The sequence below is a fragment of the Antechinus flavipes genome, chromosome 6 (assembly GCF_016432865.1).
Source record: "Antechinus flavipes isolate AdamAnt ecotype Samford, QLD, Australia chromosome 6, AdamAnt_v2, whole genome shotgun sequence".
Classification (NCBI taxonomy): domain Eukaryota; kingdom Metazoa; phylum Chordata; class Mammalia; order Dasyuromorphia; family Dasyuridae; genus Antechinus; species Antechinus flavipes.
Window position 1 is genome coordinate 221961206 of NC_067403.1, and position 19160 is coordinate 221980365.

At 36.4% G+C, this 19160-nt stretch overlaps 1 protein-coding gene across 1 annotated transcript in view; it reads right to left on the minus strand.

Moving 5' to 3' along the window:
• The window catches only part of LGR4 (leucine rich repeat containing G protein-coupled receptor 4), a 121629-nt gene that overhangs the window by 56813 nt on the left and 45656 nt on the right, over positions 1 to 19160 (minus strand). The window contains exon 2 of the mRNA XM_051966151.1: positions 509 to 580. Within this exon, the coding sequence (XP_051822111.1) occupies positions 509 to 580 (72 nt within the window). The remainder of the gene's footprint in view (positions 1 to 508; positions 581 to 19160) is intronic.

Below are 19160 nucleotides of genomic sequence, written 5' to 3' on the forward strand. Positions count from 1 at the left end.
ACAGCCAATACAATATCCTTCTATGACCAAAAGGTGCCCTGGGTAGAGAACACTCCATTTTCCTTCCAATGGTGCCTCCAATGGCTGCCATCCAGAGCGAGGGACCAAGTCTGTGGCATGGAGATTGTGAAATGTACCCCTTCTAGAGGCTGCATGGAGCTGTAGAGTAACCCCTTTGGAAACAATGGTAATTACCAGCTCCCTAAACATCTCTGGATAACGCTGTAATTAACTCGGGGCATCACTATATCCGTGGTTAAAATAATTACGGCAAAAAAGGTCCACATAAGTAGCATTTTTCAAGTCCGGGCTTTCAAAAATAACTCAGGCAGTGACAGCTTAAAATCCATGGTCTGTTGGTTTCATCTTTTGGAAGAGCATGAATTTTTCCCTCTTACTGGGCTTGAAACTTGGCTATTTACTTGTCTCCTGATCTGTTTGTATTAGTCAGTCTCTGTCCTGAAAGTTTCCCACAAAAAGAAAAAAGAAATCTTTGAGGGATACTTACAATTCTTCCAGAAAAGGAAAGTTCTTAAAGGCATCTTCTGGTAACTGAGTGATATTATTCATACTGATGTCTCTGAGAAGGAAAAAATAAAATATAGTTTAGGTAACGGTTAACTATTTAACATTAAATTTACAGCATTATATTGATTTCATAAGTGTGTGCTAAGGTGACATGAAAACACTAATTGAGGCAGCTTTGGTGTGATAGGAAATTGGAACTGGAGTCAGAGGGCTTGAGTTGACACCCTATTTTACAAATCATTCAATTCAATTCAGTGAGCACTTATTAGGCATCCACAATATGCTGGGCTGAGAGCTAGATGCTAAGAGTTCTAAGAGACAAAAACAGTTCCTGCCTTCAATGAGTTTATGCTAGATTTAACTAACTGTATGACCACTTAGCAAGTACAGAGTCGTAGGAAGATCATTCATATATTCCAAACCTGATCATCCATCAGGTGATCCATGGAGAAGCCACTTTTTCCATCTGAAGTTTTTTCATCAGCATAACACTTGAACACTTTTTAAATAAATTTTGCAAATTTGGTTGAAATCTAGTACATAAAGCATTTTCAAAAGCAATCATAATGATAACTACTATTGACATTTGCATAGTGGTTCAAAGATTATAATGTGCTTTATATATGTATTAGCCAAATGAGCTAATACATATATAATAATTAATATTGCTCAGTGTGTGTAATCAATCAAATAAAGTGAGCAAATATTTATAAGCTCCCATATGGATCAGGGACTGTGACAAGAAAAGAGAAAATAAAGACTGGGGGAAAATCTTCCAATGACTTGTCTGTGGTTACACGAATACTTAATGTCAAAAATAAAACTCAAATCCAGGGTGACCCAACTTTATATGCATTATGCCAGTGGTAGCTGAATGGGGACTGTTAGAATATTTCAGAAGAAAACTACCTAAAAATATAAATCAAGATGAGCTTTTCCTAGTTTTAAAAAAAAAAAAAAAGTTTACTTCGAACAGGATTTCCTCTGCCTAGATTTTGGTGAGTCTGGAGGCTATTGAAGGTAAGTATCTCCTCGGTGGATGACCAGATGACTCAGTGAGTTTAGTGTCAGGAAGAATGGAATTCAAATCTGGCCTTAGACACTAGCCATGGACCCCTTTTAACCTCTGTTTGCCTTAATCCACTGAAGAAGGAAATAGCAAACCACTCCACTATCTTTGCCAAAAACACCCCATGGACAGCACTGGCATCCACGGGGTCACCCAGAATCACACAACTGAACACCAACAATCAGTCCTATGTAATCCTGATGAGACTACCCACAACTAACTCTTAGTCTGTCTCCCCACACACCCATTTGAACCTCTGTTAAAAATCTATGGATTCAAAAGGACTTCATAAAATCTCAGGCCTGCAGGTAAGGGAAGCTTCTGGAGCAACTGACAAAAAAAAAAAAAAAAATCCAAAACATGTCCTCCCAGCTCTACCACAGTCGTATTTTCTACAAAACCGCTCAGTCCTCCAGGTAAAAGTTTAAAGTAGATTTTGTCTTCGCCTTAACAGATGCAGGCAGGTAACAAGTGCACACATGACTAGCATGCAGGCCAGTTCAAGTTCTCTGTAGTGAAGATGGAAAGGGACAAACCCACTCACATGCAACTCCAGAGTCCCAGTTTCAAAGAGCCACTCAACACTTTATTAACCCTTTCCTCACTTCCACGCTTTCAGAATGTCACCTCTGTTACTGCCCTTTTGACACAGGCCCTCATCTCCTCCTCCTTAGACTACTGTATCAGGCTGCTGGGTGGTCTATCTGCCACAAGTGTTCCCTACCCCCCCACTTCAGTTCATCCTCCATTCTATTCAGTCACTCAAAGGGATTGTCCAGCCATGTGATATCCTCTCCACCCCAGCCCCTCAAATAAAATCCAGTGGCTCCCTGTCACCAGCAGGACCAAATAGAAAGTCCTCTATTTAACATTTAAAACTAAACTTTTCCTTATTTTTCTCTGTCTTTCCACTGTTCTTACACATTACATTGCTGCGATCCGGTGCCTCTGGCTTCCTGGCTGGTTCCCCCAAAAGATCTCCACCTCTAAGCTCTGAGCCTTCTCTCCCCAGGCCTCTTCCTCTTGGCTTCTCTGGCTTCCTTCAAGTCACAGCCAGAATCCCAGTTTCTCCAGGAAGCCTTTCCCAATGCCTCCAGTGCCGCCTTCTCTTAATTATTTCCTATTTATCTTGTACAGAGGCTGCTTGTATATACTTGTTTGCATGTGGTCTCTCCCATTAAATTTTGAGCTCCTCAAGGGCAGGGAGATTTTGTTTTTTTTTGCCTTTCTTTGTGTCTCTAGTGATCAGCACAGTACCTGGCACATAGTAGGTACCTAATAAATACTACTGACTGAATCAGAATTAAATTTATTTTCATGTCTTTCCACCTTTCTCCACTCCCAATACTGAAGAACAAGATTTGTAAGAGAAGAAAAAATACCTTTTTGGCTCATAAAGGGGTTTTAAGGGGCCATCTTCTTTCTGCCTTTTTCCAGGAAAGCTGCTGGACAGTACAGAAAGTGGACACTCAGATACAATGATGAGTTCCAAGATTAAATTATTCTGTCAAGCAGGTCTGCTGTCAGAGTCACAAGTCATTTTTTCCTCACCAAAACAGAGTTCTTTAACCTTGAGGGAGGAGGTTACATCTTCAAAGACAAAGTCTGGGACTTCTAAAGTACCACTGGAGTCAGGAAAGCATCACGAGGCTTCTCCAGGGGTCCTTTCATTTGAACTTTTCTCTAAACACCCTCTCTCCCTTGTAGCAGCAGCCACATGAAAACAAGGTGAGGGGGCATCCAAGCTTGATCAAAGTATTTATATTAGAATCACCAGGTTAAGTTAAAGTCATGAAGTCCCTCCAACCTGTGATCAGGCGGCCTTGAGGACAAAGGCAGCATTTGCCACTGAAAAAGAGAGAACTGGAAGTAGCTTCTGCAAATGGGACCAGAGCACCTATAAATTCCTTAAGAAATATGTCACTTCTCTTGGAAGCAGATCTTATGATAAAGAGACTTCTAAAAACATTGGAAAAACTCAACCATTTGAGCAAGCTTAAGGCTACAGGTCATTGAATCAACTTCTCATTTCACAAATGAGAAAACGGAGGCAGGGAAAATATAAGTGATTTTCCCAAAAATTAATCCCAAGTCCCTCATGGCCAAAAGCAGCTCTCTTTACTTTCACTGCCTGGCCTCTTAAGATACATACAAATCAATATCCTCCAGGGCTTATTCAAGAATCATCTTTTTAATCACTGGCTCTCAACATTATTTTTGGCAACTATGTCAACACCTAAAAATAAGTTTTTCATTTATAAACATGCTTCAATCAGTTCAGATAGACAGCAGATGATGAACTAGAACATGCCAGGGGACTCCAAGCATGCCTCCATTTCACAAAAGTGATCATCCACTAAAAAGTGACCCAAATAGTGAGTTGAGAAATAAGATTCCCTACCAGTTACAAGAATAGCAATCATATTATTTCATCTGTTGTTCCCAACCACCCTGGCAGGTAGGTCTGTTACCATCACCACTAACACCTTTTACAGAAACTGAGGTACAGAGAAATTAAATGACTTCTCTGAAAAAAAACAAAAAAACAAACCAAAAAAAAAAAAAAAAAATGACTTCTCCAGTGTCAGGCAGATAATAAGTATCTGGGGTGAAATCTAAACTCGGGTGTTCCTAGCTCCAAATCTGGCATTCCCTTTTATGTATTGTCTTCTCTATGTAGTTGGTAGATAGTGCCACAGAGAGAATATCCAGGCCTAGAATTGGAAAGAGTTCAAATCTATCTTCAAGACACTAGTTGTGTGACCCTGGACAAGTCTCTTAACCTCAATTTGGCCCAATTTTCTCATATGCAAAATGGAAATAATAATAGCATACCTACTTCTCAGAGTTGTTTGTTGTAAAGAGCTTAGCACAGTGCCTAGCATATAATAAGCACTATATAAGTATTTCATCATTATTACTATTATTCTCCATTTAAATGTAAACTCCTTGACAGAAGAGAGTATCATATTTGCTTTTATTTTTATCCTTAATGTTTAGCATGGTGCCTGAATAATAGAATTAACTTAATAAATGCCCTGGGTTTTTTTTCCTCTTTTATAAAAACTCTACTACCCTGGACCAAGATTTTGGTTCCAATAGAATATCTGTTTGTTTTACTGTACTTCATAATTTTGCATGTCACAAAGCCATATTTAAAGGAAGAATTTCTTTTGATAAACACCAAAGTTTGTAAAGAAAAGAAAATACTATTAACAAGATTTAAATAGTTATACTAGACTTTTTATCACTTTTGATCTTGCTCCACAGACTAGGAAACGGTGTTTTGTATATTCAGTGGCTGACCCTTTAAATTGGGTCTCTTTCCCAAGGTACCATATTCCCCTTGCTTTAAACTGTTCTCTTTAATGGGACAATTTCATGTGAGAGATCTTGTTTATGTTATTTCACAAAATGTGTAGTATCACACCTGTCAGATTGGTTAAGATGATAGGAAAAAGTAATGCTGAATGTTGGAGTGGATGTGGGAAAACTGGAACACTGATGCATTGTTGGTGGAACTGTGAAAGGATCCAGCCATTCTGGAAAGCAGTTTGGAACTATGCCCAAAGGGCTATAAAACTGCATAACCTTTGATCCAGCAATGTTACTACTGGGATTATATCTCAAAGAGATCTTAAAGAAGGGAAAGGGACCCACATGTGCAAAAATGTTTGTGGCAGTCCTTGTTGTAGTGGCAAGAAATTGGAAACTGAGTGGATGTCCATCAGTTGGAGAATGCTGCATAAGTTATGGTCTATAAATGCTATGGAATATTATTGTTCTGTAAGAAACGATCAGTAGGATGATTTCAGAGAGGCCTGGGGAGACTTATATGAATAGGCTAAGTGAAATGAGCAGAATCAGGAGATCATTGTACAAGACAACATCAATATTATACAATGATCAATTCTGATGGACATGGCTCTCTTCAACATTGAGATGATTCAAACCAGTTCCACTTGTACAGTGATGAAGAGAGCCATCTATACTATACCCAGAAAGAAAACCATGGGAACAGAGTGTGGACTACAATATAACATTCTCACTCTCTCTGTTGTTATTTACTTGCATTTTGTTTTTTTTTTTCTCAGTTTTTCTTTTTCTTCTTTCTTGATCTGATTTTTCTTGTGCAGCAAGATAATTGTATAAATATGTATACATATATTGGATTTAACATGTATTTCAACATATTTAACATGTATTGGACTACCTGCCAGCTAGGGGAAGGGATGGAGGGAAGGAGGGGAAATTTTGGAACAAAAGGTTTTGCAAGAGTCAATGTTGGGAAAATTACCCATGCATGTGCTTTGTAAATAAAAAGCTTTAATTAAAAAAAAAAAAAGTGTAGTGTAAGGCCATTAGTTACTATTGACATGTTTATTCATATTCTATCTGTAAATTCTTATTTTAAGTACAAGATTTTATTGAAAGCTTAGAAATCATAATTTATTATTTATATTATTTTCAAAAACACTGCCCTTCTCAAAGATAATTTCTCCTAAGCAAGGTATATCTATTCTAGACAACAATCTCATAAAATTACTGAAAAGTTATTCATTAATTACTTAAACAGAAAGGGCCAAATAGTCAATAGATGGAATGGATATCACTCCAATTTCTCGACACTCCAAATGAATGAGTATAATAATAAAAATAACTACAATTATTTCTTTCGTCTATGACTTTATTAGTGCATTGAATTATTGGTAAAGAAACTCCTTCCATCACTGCAGGCAACTTAGGATCTCAGACGGCTACTGGGGGCACTGAGATCAAGCTGCACATGGTTACATGGCCAATATGTGCCACTGGTGTCATCTTGGTTTCAAAATCACATATTTATACAAAGCAAGTCACTTTATCCTGTTTGTCTCAGTTTCCTCAACTGTAAAAAGAGGAAGAGAAGGATATGGCAAACCATTTTAGTGTCACTGCCAAGAAAACTCCAAATGGGGTCACACAGAGGGGAGTACAACTGGAAAAAACCACTGAACAACATCTTTAATGAATCTAGAATTAATGAGGGAAACAAATTTTACAAGAAAATAATACAAACTATGTAATCACCTTATCATCACCATTCACATGAACTCAAGCAACATATCAATATTTGTCAGCAAGAAATTGGCAATGAATGACTGCCATAGAAATCATCAATAATTGGGCTTATTAGAGTGATATAAGACCAGATCATTCACTGATATCAGAAATAACAGAACAGTCATCTTTAATGGATGCAATTAGGTGGCACAGTGGATAGCGCACTGAGCCTCATATCAGGAAGACTCATCTTCATGAGTTCAAATTTGGCCTCAGACACATACTAGCTGTGCAAGTCACTTTATCCTGTTTGTCTCAGTTTCCTCAACTGTAAAAAGAGGAAGAGAAGGATATGACAAACCATTTTAGTGTCACTGCCAAGAAAACTCCAAATGGGGTCACACAGAGGGGAGTACAACTGGAAAAAACCACTGAACAACATCTTTAATGAATCTAGAATTAATGAGGGAAACAAATTTTACAAGAAAATAATACAAACTATGTAATATAACTTCATTGCAGGTTTTCAAAAATTTAGCTCCTACTATTTAGCCTAAAAAGATAGCAGAGTTCAGAGGCAATCACGACAGAATGGAAAGAATGCTGAATAAGAATTTGCTACCAGGTCTTCCCAACTTCAATCTTCAGATATTACCCTCTGTGTGGTCACAGGCAAGTCATTTAACCACTCTTAGTCTCAGTGCTTCATCTGTAAAATAGAGTGGTTGGACTCAATAGCCATGGAGGTCCCTTTTCTATATGACTCTACGAAATGACTAGAGTTTTACATAAGAAGTTTGCTATCCTCCAGAAACTAATTGATAAATTTCCAAATCACAAATATAAATATCAAAATATCCCTGAGAATTAAGAAATAAACTCTACTGTATCCAGAGCATCATCATAGTTAAAACCATTGCTCATAATGGTGCAGATATAACTGGCCCATAAAAATATAAGAACCATGTTTTTAATAGATGCTGCCACAATAAAGACTCATAACTTTCCAATTACATGGAATGAAAAGTTCTCAAAACACAGAGACCTAGCAGAAGAAATAAAAACCATATGGGAAGAACATAGCATTCTTATCATCCTATATGCACTTGGAGTTATTCCAAGAATGCTTTCAGCTGGCATCCCAATTCTTTTATTCAAATACAATGCATGATCATTTTATCCAACTATGCAATAGCTCACTAAACACAAAAAAAACAATAAGTAGATACTTTGTCCCATGAATCCCATTAATTATAAAATGAGAATGAGAATGACATCAGTAATAGGAAGAGACTTTGGATATTTTAAATGTTAAGAGGAAAAGAAAAGAATCTTGGAGACAGTTTAACATCATCGAGAGAGAGTAAAATTTTAACTATGAGACTCCATGAAGTACAGAAAGAACTAGGGGAACTTCTTTCTATAAAGTCTGAATGAGTTAAGTAATTACCATCTTTGAGAAAGATAGGAGAAACATTTTTGAATGTAACTCTTACTCTTTGAAGAAGAAATAATCCAAAAGGATTCTTGAAGGACACCAATTTTTATTACCAAAGAACTGAACAGGGGATGCTGGTTCACCAGTATCTATGGAGTGGTCAACAACTACAGTGCATGGTTAGTAGTAACTAACTATAGTGTGACTGACTAAAGCTGAAAAGACCTGTGTGAACTAATCTAAAGAGAAGTGAGCAGAAGCAGGAAAACAATATATGCAAAAAAGTAAAAAGAAAAAAAAGCAAAATGTAAAGAAAAAAAACAACTTTAAAAGCCTTAAGAGCTCTAATCAATACAAGGACCAACCACATATTGAGATGTCCTATGATGAAGCAATTACTACTTCCTGACAGAAGATACAAAATAAAACATACATTACCACATCTTAAAATTATTTTGTTTTGAATATAAATATTTGTTACAAAGGATTTTTGTTGTTGTTTTTTCCTATTTTGGAAGACTGGGTAGGCAAAAGAGGGAATGAAGTAAAAAAGAAGGGAAAAAAGAAGTCACTGAAGCATTTTATAAAAAAGTGTGTAGAAGAGAAAAGGAAGGTCAGAAAGAATCACAGTTAAGCAAAGACATTCTGAAAGTTACCTAGTGAATTTAGTGTATATTTTTTTAAAAAGAAAAACAATCTTCACACAAGAAATGCAGGCTTTTTCTATTCTACTATATAATAAAATGCTCCTTTTATTTAGTGTTTATAATTCAGAATTTGAAAATACAAATAAAAAAATTTCTTATGTCATATATATGGGACTGAAATTTCTTATAGCTGATACATTGTTAAAATATTTAAATAACCTTCTTTATATTGTTTGTTACACTGTTAATAAATTATATTGTCAGTATTATTTGAGAGATGAGTGAAAGTTTATGGAAAAAGAGGTTTTTCTATTTTTAAATTAAGGTGGGAACTCAGCTAATTAATTAAATTATTGTGCATTTCTACTAATTTATGAGGAAGTATCAGACCATATTCTTTGACTGCCTTAGAACCCTGACAGACTAAGAAGGAATTAACCCAATGACAAATAAATAGGGGTAAGAATTGGTGCAACTGTCAACTAGTATACCAAGTAGCCCACCACTCAATTCCTCATTAGACTCTCTATGGAATTATTCTTCTCTAAATTCTATTACAATATCATAGCACTCTCACTTTTTCAAGCCTTATCTCATTTTAGTTTGTTTTTCCAATGAGTTGTAAATACCAAAAATGGATTATTTAGTAATAAACCAAAATATAGTGAAGACAATTGCAAGAAGAGAGTTCAAAGGTTATTATAAATAAGAAATACGGCCATAAAATCAGAAATCAGTATTCTGGACATTTAAACAGTTCATCTTCACAAAACATCTGAGCAATGACAATAGCAGTAATATTGCAGTTGTTATTATTTCTAGAAGAGAAATTTCTCTTCTAGCATAAAAAGTACAGTACATCTTACAATCTTCTCTTGTTTATTTTTGTCTGGAAAATGAGAGCAAGAGCAAGAAGAGAACTCATACACCTAGGATAGAAGAAAGGTTAAACTTTGCTCCCCTTGAGATTTCAAATTTCAATTAGCCAACATGTAAGAAAATAAGACACCTCCCCCCAAAAAAAGAAAGAAAGAAAGAAAGAAAAAAAGAAAAGAAAAAGAAAAAGCACAAGATTTTATCTTCATAGAAGCATTAGAAACATGCAGTGACATAGGAAAGAGTGAGTGGGTGAGATAATGAGCCCATGATAAGAACTCTACCCAGTGTCTGAGGGTGGGTTTTAGACCTGGCTTCACCATTAGCAGCATTAAGAATTTCAACTAGAAAAACAAAACTCCCAAAAACAACAAAAAAATAAAACTCTCAATTTGGGAGGGGCTGAGCTAAACTTAACTCAATCAAATGAGATATTTGGAAAATGTGCTTTGTGCAGTGCCTGGCACATAGGAGGTGTTATACAAATGCTTGTCTTCCCCACCAACAGACCCTCCAATCTATTATCACAAGCTTCAGATTTGTTAATCATACACAATATGAAATAGATATGGATTAAAAAGTGACATAGACACTTGTGTGACTTCAATCAAGTCATAAGACTTTCCTCAGCCTCACTTTCTTCATCTGTAAAATGAGAATGTTGAACTAGATGGCTTCAAAGTTCTCTTCCAACTCTATGATCCTGTAATAGTACTTTCAAATCAGATAAATATAATTTATTCAATAATAACTCATATTCTTGTTTATGTCTAAGTAGCTATGCTTATGAATATGTGTGTATGCATGTATATATAGAGACTCAAATTCACATATTTTACATATCATCTAATTTATTGATAATAATTAAATTATAAGTTAAATTTATACACATATAAAACAGGGTAGCTGTAAAAGGCAGGAATCAAATCCAAAGTGCTTTTTAACTTTAGGTCCACTGTTTTTTCCCCTACAATATACTGTGTTTAACTACCATGAACAATTAATTTCCAGGTCAGGTCAATGCTGGTCAAGTAAGGACTTGAGTTATTATGCCAATTATATCTCTTTTTGGGACTCTGTTCCACCATCTGGAATACAAAAGAGTTTTCTTACATGGCTTCAAGGATCTCTTCCATCTCTAGATCTAGATTCTAGAATCAGAAGTTTGACACAGATTTTTGGTGAAATTTTAAGCCATTGAAAACTGATGGGCAAAAGGCTAACTTCAGGCCAGACCTTTCAAACACAAACTCTTTTCACCTACTTAGAGTAGAGAATAACTCGTATTGAAACCAGATAACAGTAGTCATCTATGATCTCAGGTCACTTTCTTCCTAAGTAACTTGAAATTATAGAAAGTCAAAGCTGGTAGGGAACTCGGAGGTCATTTAGCTTAACCTCCCATTTTTTAGATAAAAGTCAGAGATAAATTACTTTGCCACAGAACTTCAACAGGATATTTGCTAAGTTTTTTTTTTTTTCCTAAGTCCTTATGGGGCAGCTAAGTGGTGCAGTGGATAGAGCACCAGCCCTTAAGTTAGGAGAACCTGAATTCAAATTTGACTTCAGACACTTAACACTACCTTGCTGTGTGACCCTGGGCAAGTCACTTAATCCCAATTGCCTCAAAACACACACACACACACACACACACACACACACACACACACAATGTCCTCTGGAAACAAGAAATTTTAGAACTTTATATCTTTTATATAAATTTTAGGACTTTGCATATACATCATCCAACCCAATCATCTCAATTGAAAAATTAAGAACCTAAGACCAAAAAAGGCAATACATTTTTATCCAAGATCACATGATCAATTTTTTTGATACCAGATCATCACCAAATTAATAAAATTATTATTGTTACTAAAATAAAATGATTCAGAATCAAAGGAATAGAAATAGGTTGGATAAGTTTCCATCATGATAATATCAAAGCAATGAACATTTGCACTGGTGGAATAAAGCCTTGGAACATAAGATAAAGTGAAACTTAACTGATTTCTTAAAATATAAAATTAGAGAGGCAGGTTGGCATAGGGGATCTTAGAGTCAGGAAGACCTGAGTCCAATTCTTTTATTTTTCCCCCAAGGTAATTGGGGTTTAGTGGCTTGCCCAGGGTCATACAGCTAGTGAGTGCCAAGTATCTGAGGCTGGATTTGAACTCAGGTTCTCTTACCCCACCAATGCTCTATCTATCTAAGTCCAATTCTTGTCTCACTAATACACTGAGTCAGTCCACAAACATTTATCAGACAACTATCATATACCAGACACCGTACTACTGAGTACTGAGAATAAAAAGAAAAGCAAAACCTGCTCTCAAAAACAACAGGCAAACAACCCCTTACAAACAAGATAAATTGTAGATAACCAAGAAGGGGAAAGCCAGCACCAGTAACTTATCCTCTTAAGTGCCCTAAGCAACTAAGAAGCAAAGAGATCTGCATAAGTAGAGGGAATTTCCCTATGAAAAATGGGAGTTCCTCACACAGCTGGCATCAGAGGCCCAGACCAATTATGTGTTTCAGTTAGGACGACTTGGGAAAGTGTTTTTCTCCACAAATCACATCAGTCCGCTCAACTTATCCTATTGTGTTCAGTACCCAATGCTTCCAAATCATTCTCAATACATTTCGATGGGTCAGAGAGATCAGAAAACTTACAGCAATTCTCTACTCATCAGACAAAACCGCCACCATCTAAAATACCCACAGTAATGAAACGAAAAACACAAATCGGAAAGACCACTGTGGTTTAATTAAAACTGCCAAAATTCCGTCAATGGATAAAACTCTTTTCTCCAGCTTGCTTTATTTAAATAAACACACACACACACACACACACACACACACACACACACACACACTTCACTAAAACTAAAATGTCTACAGAGTAAAGAAGAACATCGTGTTTCAACAAAGCACCTTTTAAAAATCCTGTAAAATGCTCCCTGAGCAAGCTTAACCTGTTTGCCAATAGATAATAGCATGTAATACCATGGGCTCCATTCAATCCTTTCCTAGGCTGGGCCCTCTGCCATGGAATTATTCAATTTTAACTATAGAGAGATTTAGGCCATGTTATCTGTACTTGAATAAAGTCCCCCTAATTGTATTAGATAAAATAATATTGCTGCAGCCATATTGTTGATTACATCTTTAATATCATTTGGCAGGTTAAAAAAAGTCACTGAATTATACAAGCACCAGAGGCCCCAGCACTGAAAATGAGAATCAGGCCCTAATATCTGGAACTCCCTGGGTTTGAGGCAAACACACATTGATATAGATCAAGAGTTGTTCCTCTCTTTGAGTCTTTCTCCAGGGCCAGATGTAATCAAACAACAATTCCAAGCCAGTTGTACACGAACACTGGTGTCTACAACATGGCAGCCAAGAAAATCCAATCTGGGAGAGAGACAAGGATCAAAGCTTTACACAGTGCCTGGCCTATTGAGGCTTAATAAATGTTGACAGACTAACTGAATGTAACAAAAAGGGAACTGGATTTGGACCCAAGTTTTCTGGATCCAAATCCAAGTTATTGTCAATAGAACATAAGCGCCTTGAAGACAGGACTATTTGCTTCTATAGTTTTGTCTTGGTATCCACAGCATTCAGGACAGTACTTAAATGCTTATTGACTGACTTATACTTTTGTAATTTTGGAAAAGTCACTCACACCTCTGTTTCTGTTATTAGATAGGAAATTTAATTCTTCTCTCACTGAATTTCAATCCTCGTCTATAAAATGGGTAGCAAGCCAAGAGATCCCTTTATATTCTTAAAAATTACTGAGATTCTCAAAAGGCTTTTGTTTAAGTGGGTTACATCTATCAATATCTGAAATAAAAATGTTCTTGGCATTTTTATGAAAATAGTTTTGATCTTGTGGACCTCATAAAAAGGTCTTGAGGATCCCCAGGGATATCTAGACCACACTTTGAGATGTGCTGGACTAGAAGACTTCTAAGACTCCTAGCAACCTTAAATTGACAGTCCCAAATGGGAACCTGCTTAGAATCCAGTTAAGGGCAAAGGGGCTCCTGCTTCAGGTCTGTCTTCTCCCGCTCAATATTTATGTGGCGGGGCATTTCACCAAACTTCCAGCAAGCTTCAACCAGGTATTTTGTTGTGTTTTATCCCCTGTCTTCTGGCAAGTGAGCCCCTGAAACCCCAGATCCTTTCTCTGTGGAATGGGGATAATTTTTTCAGTGAGGATCTTTCTTTTCAAAGAGTACTTTTGAAAGACAAAGTTCCAAGACTACTAATCTAAAGAAAAAATAAATTTGGCTGAAAGGCACAGTAAATTATAAGTAAGTTAACACTTGGCAAGAAAAAGATAGGAAATGTTCCATTATTAGTCAATTTAAAACCCATGTTGACAGCTTCTCAGCGATAATCTATCAACCTTTGGTCAACTGTGTATAGAATAATCCTAGCTACCAAGCAGGAAGGAAGCTGTTCTTACAGAGACCCTCTCAAGGGATACAAGAAATCAATTTTCATAATCACACTGAGACATTTTAATTTCCAATATGGTAAACTGTGTTATTCAGTTGTATCTGACTCTTCATAACCCCATTTGGAGTTTTATTGGAAGATAATGGAGTGGTTTGCCATTTCCTTCTAAAGCTCATTTTACAAATAAGGAAACCGAGGCAAACAAAGTGAAGTGACTTGCCCAGGGACACATATCTATTAAGTGTCTGAAGCTGGATTTGAACTTAGGAAGATGATCTTCTTGACTCCAGGCCTACTGTTGTACTCACCGCACCGCGTAGCTATCCCATTACAGTAGATAGACAAAATCCATTAAAAAAAAAAAAAAAAGTTCTCTGGAGAATAATTGTTCAGAGAACTGAGACCAATACGTTTGAAAATCACTGGTTTAGTTTACACCATAAATGTAACACCCTAAACAAAGGCAATGTGACATACAGTTGTTGGATGTGGAATAAGAAAGACTTGAGAGCAAATCCTGCTTCTGAACCATTATTTATTTTACTACAGAAAAAACATGTAAGTGCTCTTAGACACAAAGAACTCTCTAAATCCATGAGTTTGTAAGACTTATTCAATAATTCTTGATCCCTTTTAAGACTATAAGACTAGCTTTATCATTTAAAATTATTTTTGTTCCTACATATTTTAACTAGAGATTAAAAAAACAACAACCATGTCTCTGATGTCCAATTTTGGATTTCTTTTAAATAAATATACATGCTAGCTGGCATAAACATCCCTTGGTTACCATTATTTTGTGTCTCAAGCAGACACAGTTGTTCCTGATCTTAAGCCAAAACTTGCTTTTCTGAAGTAAACAGAATGCCCAGAAAAATGAGAAACAAGTTCTTAAGTAACTTTAGATTTTTAAAAAATGCAAAACAGACTAAAAACAGTTAAGCAGCTTTCTGAACTCCCACCCTGTAAATTCCATTGTATGGGGTTGCTAAAGAACAGAGAAAATCCAACTCTCTATATAATTATTGTTGTGAAAATGCAACTTTAATCATTTCTAAAGTTCAGATACAAAGCTGACGCTCATTTAATAATTTTGATGGGGGGAGGGGTCAACAATGAGAAGGTGATATGCAACCAAAAATCAATTTTCTTAGTATAAAATGGAAGCATGGTTGAACAGCAGTTGGCTGAAAAAGAAGATACAGAGGATTGTTGGTTCAAAAGGGATATGGCAGTATCTGCTCCTTTCAAAAAAATCTAATGTGAATTACTCTACATTAGAAGAAGGTGATAGTTTTGTCCTCTGTCCCTCAGATTTGTAGAATTCAGTTTGACTCTGATCATCACAGATAACCTGGAGATCATCTGCACGAGGCCTAAGAAGGAATCACTCAGAATTTGGAGAAAAAAAGCGAGAGGGAGAGGGAGGAAGAAGGAGGAAAGAATGCCTTGTCTCTTCATATACCCGAAGGGCTATATGTGGAGGAAAAATTCTGATTTCCTTTTGATGTTGGAAGCACAGGCATTCCTGAAATGTCTTTTCCCCCCTCCATTTCCACAGAAAGGAAAACAAATATTCTTTTCTAGAAAGTGGAGAAAACTAAAATTCATTTTATGAATGCTTCCAAGAATGACCTTTCTTGCCTAATACCTTTTCAAGGTGTTGCTATTAATGACTTTTAAAGTCAAGTTGCATTTCCAAAGTGTGAGACCTAAGTCCCATCATCTCTTCATTTTCCATGAAGCTGAACCATTTAAAATTACCTTAGGAATCTGCTTCTCCCTTTTCTGGGCACACACACATGCATACGTGTATGAATGGATGTATGCGGGAACATGTATGGACAGCAGAGACATTATAGGTTACTGGATAAAAGGCTTATCTCCAGAGCAAGGAGGAACCAGGTTCCCATTCAGTCTCTGACACATACTAGTTACCTAGCTTCTCAGTTCTATAAGTGGAAAGTCTCTGGAATCAAGAGCCTGAAAAGCTGGTGACCTGTATTAGCAGAGAAAGTTATCTCATCTAGAAGTTTCCTTTCTCAATAAAATCACAGGTCTAGTCTATTCATATGGAGTCAATATAGATATACATGGCAGGCCATGGAAGGTTCTCATGGATTCTGTGATAATTATGTAGGTCTAATGAAATAAAACTGAAGTCCACAATCCATACTTTTATTTTTTAACAGATAAATAAAATATCCTGAAATAGAACAGCAGGATCTAATGCAACAACAAAGGAGAAACTAGCATTCCACCTCCCAACCGTGCTGTAAGTATTTGAGAAATTCCATATGGAGATTGGTATTTTTCCTGTGAGTGTAGGCACATTTACCAGACTTAATAAGCGTATGGTTACACAGAGACTAAACATACCACCTTCAAAATTACAAGAGTTCACCAATTAAGAAAGACGCATTACTTCATTTCCAAAGGTAGTATTTTACACTGTAATTGTCTGCGCACTAGGTGAAGCAAGCCAGCCTCGGAGACATTTAAGGGTGTGTCCTTCACCAAGTAGCCAACAGAATGGGATAAAAAAAAAGTGTTAAGTGGAGGGAAAAAAACCCATAACGGAGAAATATAGCATAACACCTTTTGAAAATGGCAACTTTTGCATGTTTTTTATAAAACTCAATGTCTTCTAGAAATGAATGAAAAATGAAAAAAAATTAATTTAATGCAAATTGTACCCATGCAAGGAAATGGGAAATCTTTTTGCAAACTTCCCTAATTAGACAATATCAAATGATCTTTATTGGTAATTAAATTAAATATCTAAGATGTCCAGGACTTTCCAACTCTCAGAATCAATTTAAGTTATTTTACTAGGGCATTTATTTAAATAAAACTATTACACACACACACACACACACACACACACACACACACACACACACACACACACACACTTTTGAAGTCAGGCCTGAAAGTGATGAGATTTGTCCAGAGTCCTACAGATTGTAGAGTTAAGGATCTGAACTTGGATCCTCTTGACTCTAAAACCTCGAACTTCCCTCCCCGCTGCCCCAGGTTCTCATTTTGTAGCAAAAAAATTTTCAAACAAGAAAAAATAAAAAAAACTGAAAAACAGCATGCTTCAGTCTGTATTCAAACAATATCAGTTCTTTCTCTGGAGATAGAAGATCTGTATCATCATTAGTCCTTTGGGACTGTCTTGGATCTGGATCATTATACTACCGAGAATTGTACTACTGTACAATTCTTCATCAAACAATATTGCTGTTACAATATTCTCCTGATTTTGTTCATTTCACTTTGCATCAGTTCACATAAGTCTTTCCAGATTTTTCTGTAATCATCCTGTTTGTCATTTCTTATAAAATAATAATTTTTCATACCATAGATGATGTAGCAATTCTTTTCAGCTTATCAATTTAGTAATTGATAAGCATTTCTTTGATTTTTCAATTGTTTGCCACCAGAAAAAGAGCTATTATAAATATTTTTGTAGAAACAGATCCTTTTCCTTTTTTTATGTTCTTGGAATATAGACCTATAAATTCTTCAATTTGAAAAGGTTACATGCCTAAACTAAAGTGGAGAGAGTGTTGGTACACAATTTTTTGTTTGCAGATGATCATAAACTCAATGCAGCCTCCAAAGCAGAGATGCCACAAAGTACAGATCAATTCTCTGCTGCTTGTGGTAATTTTATGCTAATTGTGCTAGTGCTAATTAACACCTATAAAAGGTCCTCTATCAGCCAGCACCATACCATCCATATGTGGAACCATTACAGTAAATGGTAAAGTTGTGAATGCTACGGATAAGTTCACTTACCTTAGCAATCTTCTTTCTTTTTTATTATTATTATTATTATAGCTTTTTATTTATAAGTTTTATGCATGGGTTATTTTTCAGCATTGACAATTGCAAAACCTTTTGTTCCAATTTTTCACCTTCTCCCCACCCTCTTCCCCATATGGCAGGTAGACCAATATATGTTAAATATGTTCAAATATATGTATATATATATCCATACAGTTATTTTGCTGCACAAGAAGGACTTTGAAATAATGTACAATTAACCTGTGAAGGAAATCAAAAATGTAGGTGGACAAAAATAGAGGGATTGGGAATGCTATGTAGTGGTTCACACTCATTTCCCAGAGTTCTTTCGCTGGGTGTAGCTCGTTCTATTCATTAAGCAGTCTACTTTCTAGGGATGTCCACATCGATAATGAGATTGACACATGCACTGCCAGAACTAATTCAGTGTTTGGGAGGCTCAGAAGGCAAGTGTGGGAAAAGGGAGGTATTAGACTGACGATCAAACTGAAAGTCTACAGAGACATTGTGCTGACCTCATTATTGTATGAAACCTAGACAGTCTGCCAGTGCCATGCCAGGAAACTGAATCTCTTCCATTTCTGTTTTCTTAGGAAGATTCTGAAGATCACCTGGCAGGATAAGATCCCAGACACTGGGATCCTTTCTCAAACTAAACTGCCAAGCATCCAAACTCTACTGTAGAGAGCACAACTCCATTGGCTGGCCATACTGTTTGAATGCCAGATGTATGCTTGCCAAAAAATAATTTTTTTATAGAGAGCTCACACACAGCAAGCACTCATAAGATGGTCAGAAAAAGCAATACATGGACACTCTCAAGATCTATCTTAAGAACTTCAGAATCCACTATATGACAAAGGAGACACTGGGAAAATGACTGCCCAGCACAGCATGTGTGCCTTCATCAGAAAAGGTGCTGTGCTCTATGAACAAAGCAGAATTGAATTAGCCCAAAGGAAACATGAAATACATAAAATTATAGAAGCTACTCCAAATGTTCATAGGAACTATTTGTACCCGACCTGTGGCAGAGCACTCAGAGCTCATATTGATCTGATCAGCCACAGTTAGACACACTGTAACTTGACTCTAACATAGCGATGTCCATTTTGGTTCTCTTCAAAAATGAAGCATGGCAACAAGACAAGATATTGTTGGAACAAAGGGTATGCATAGTTTGATAGCCCTTTTGGCATGGTTCCTAATTGCTCTCCAGAATGGCTGAATCGGTTCACAACTCCACCAACAGAAGCTCCTTTTCAAC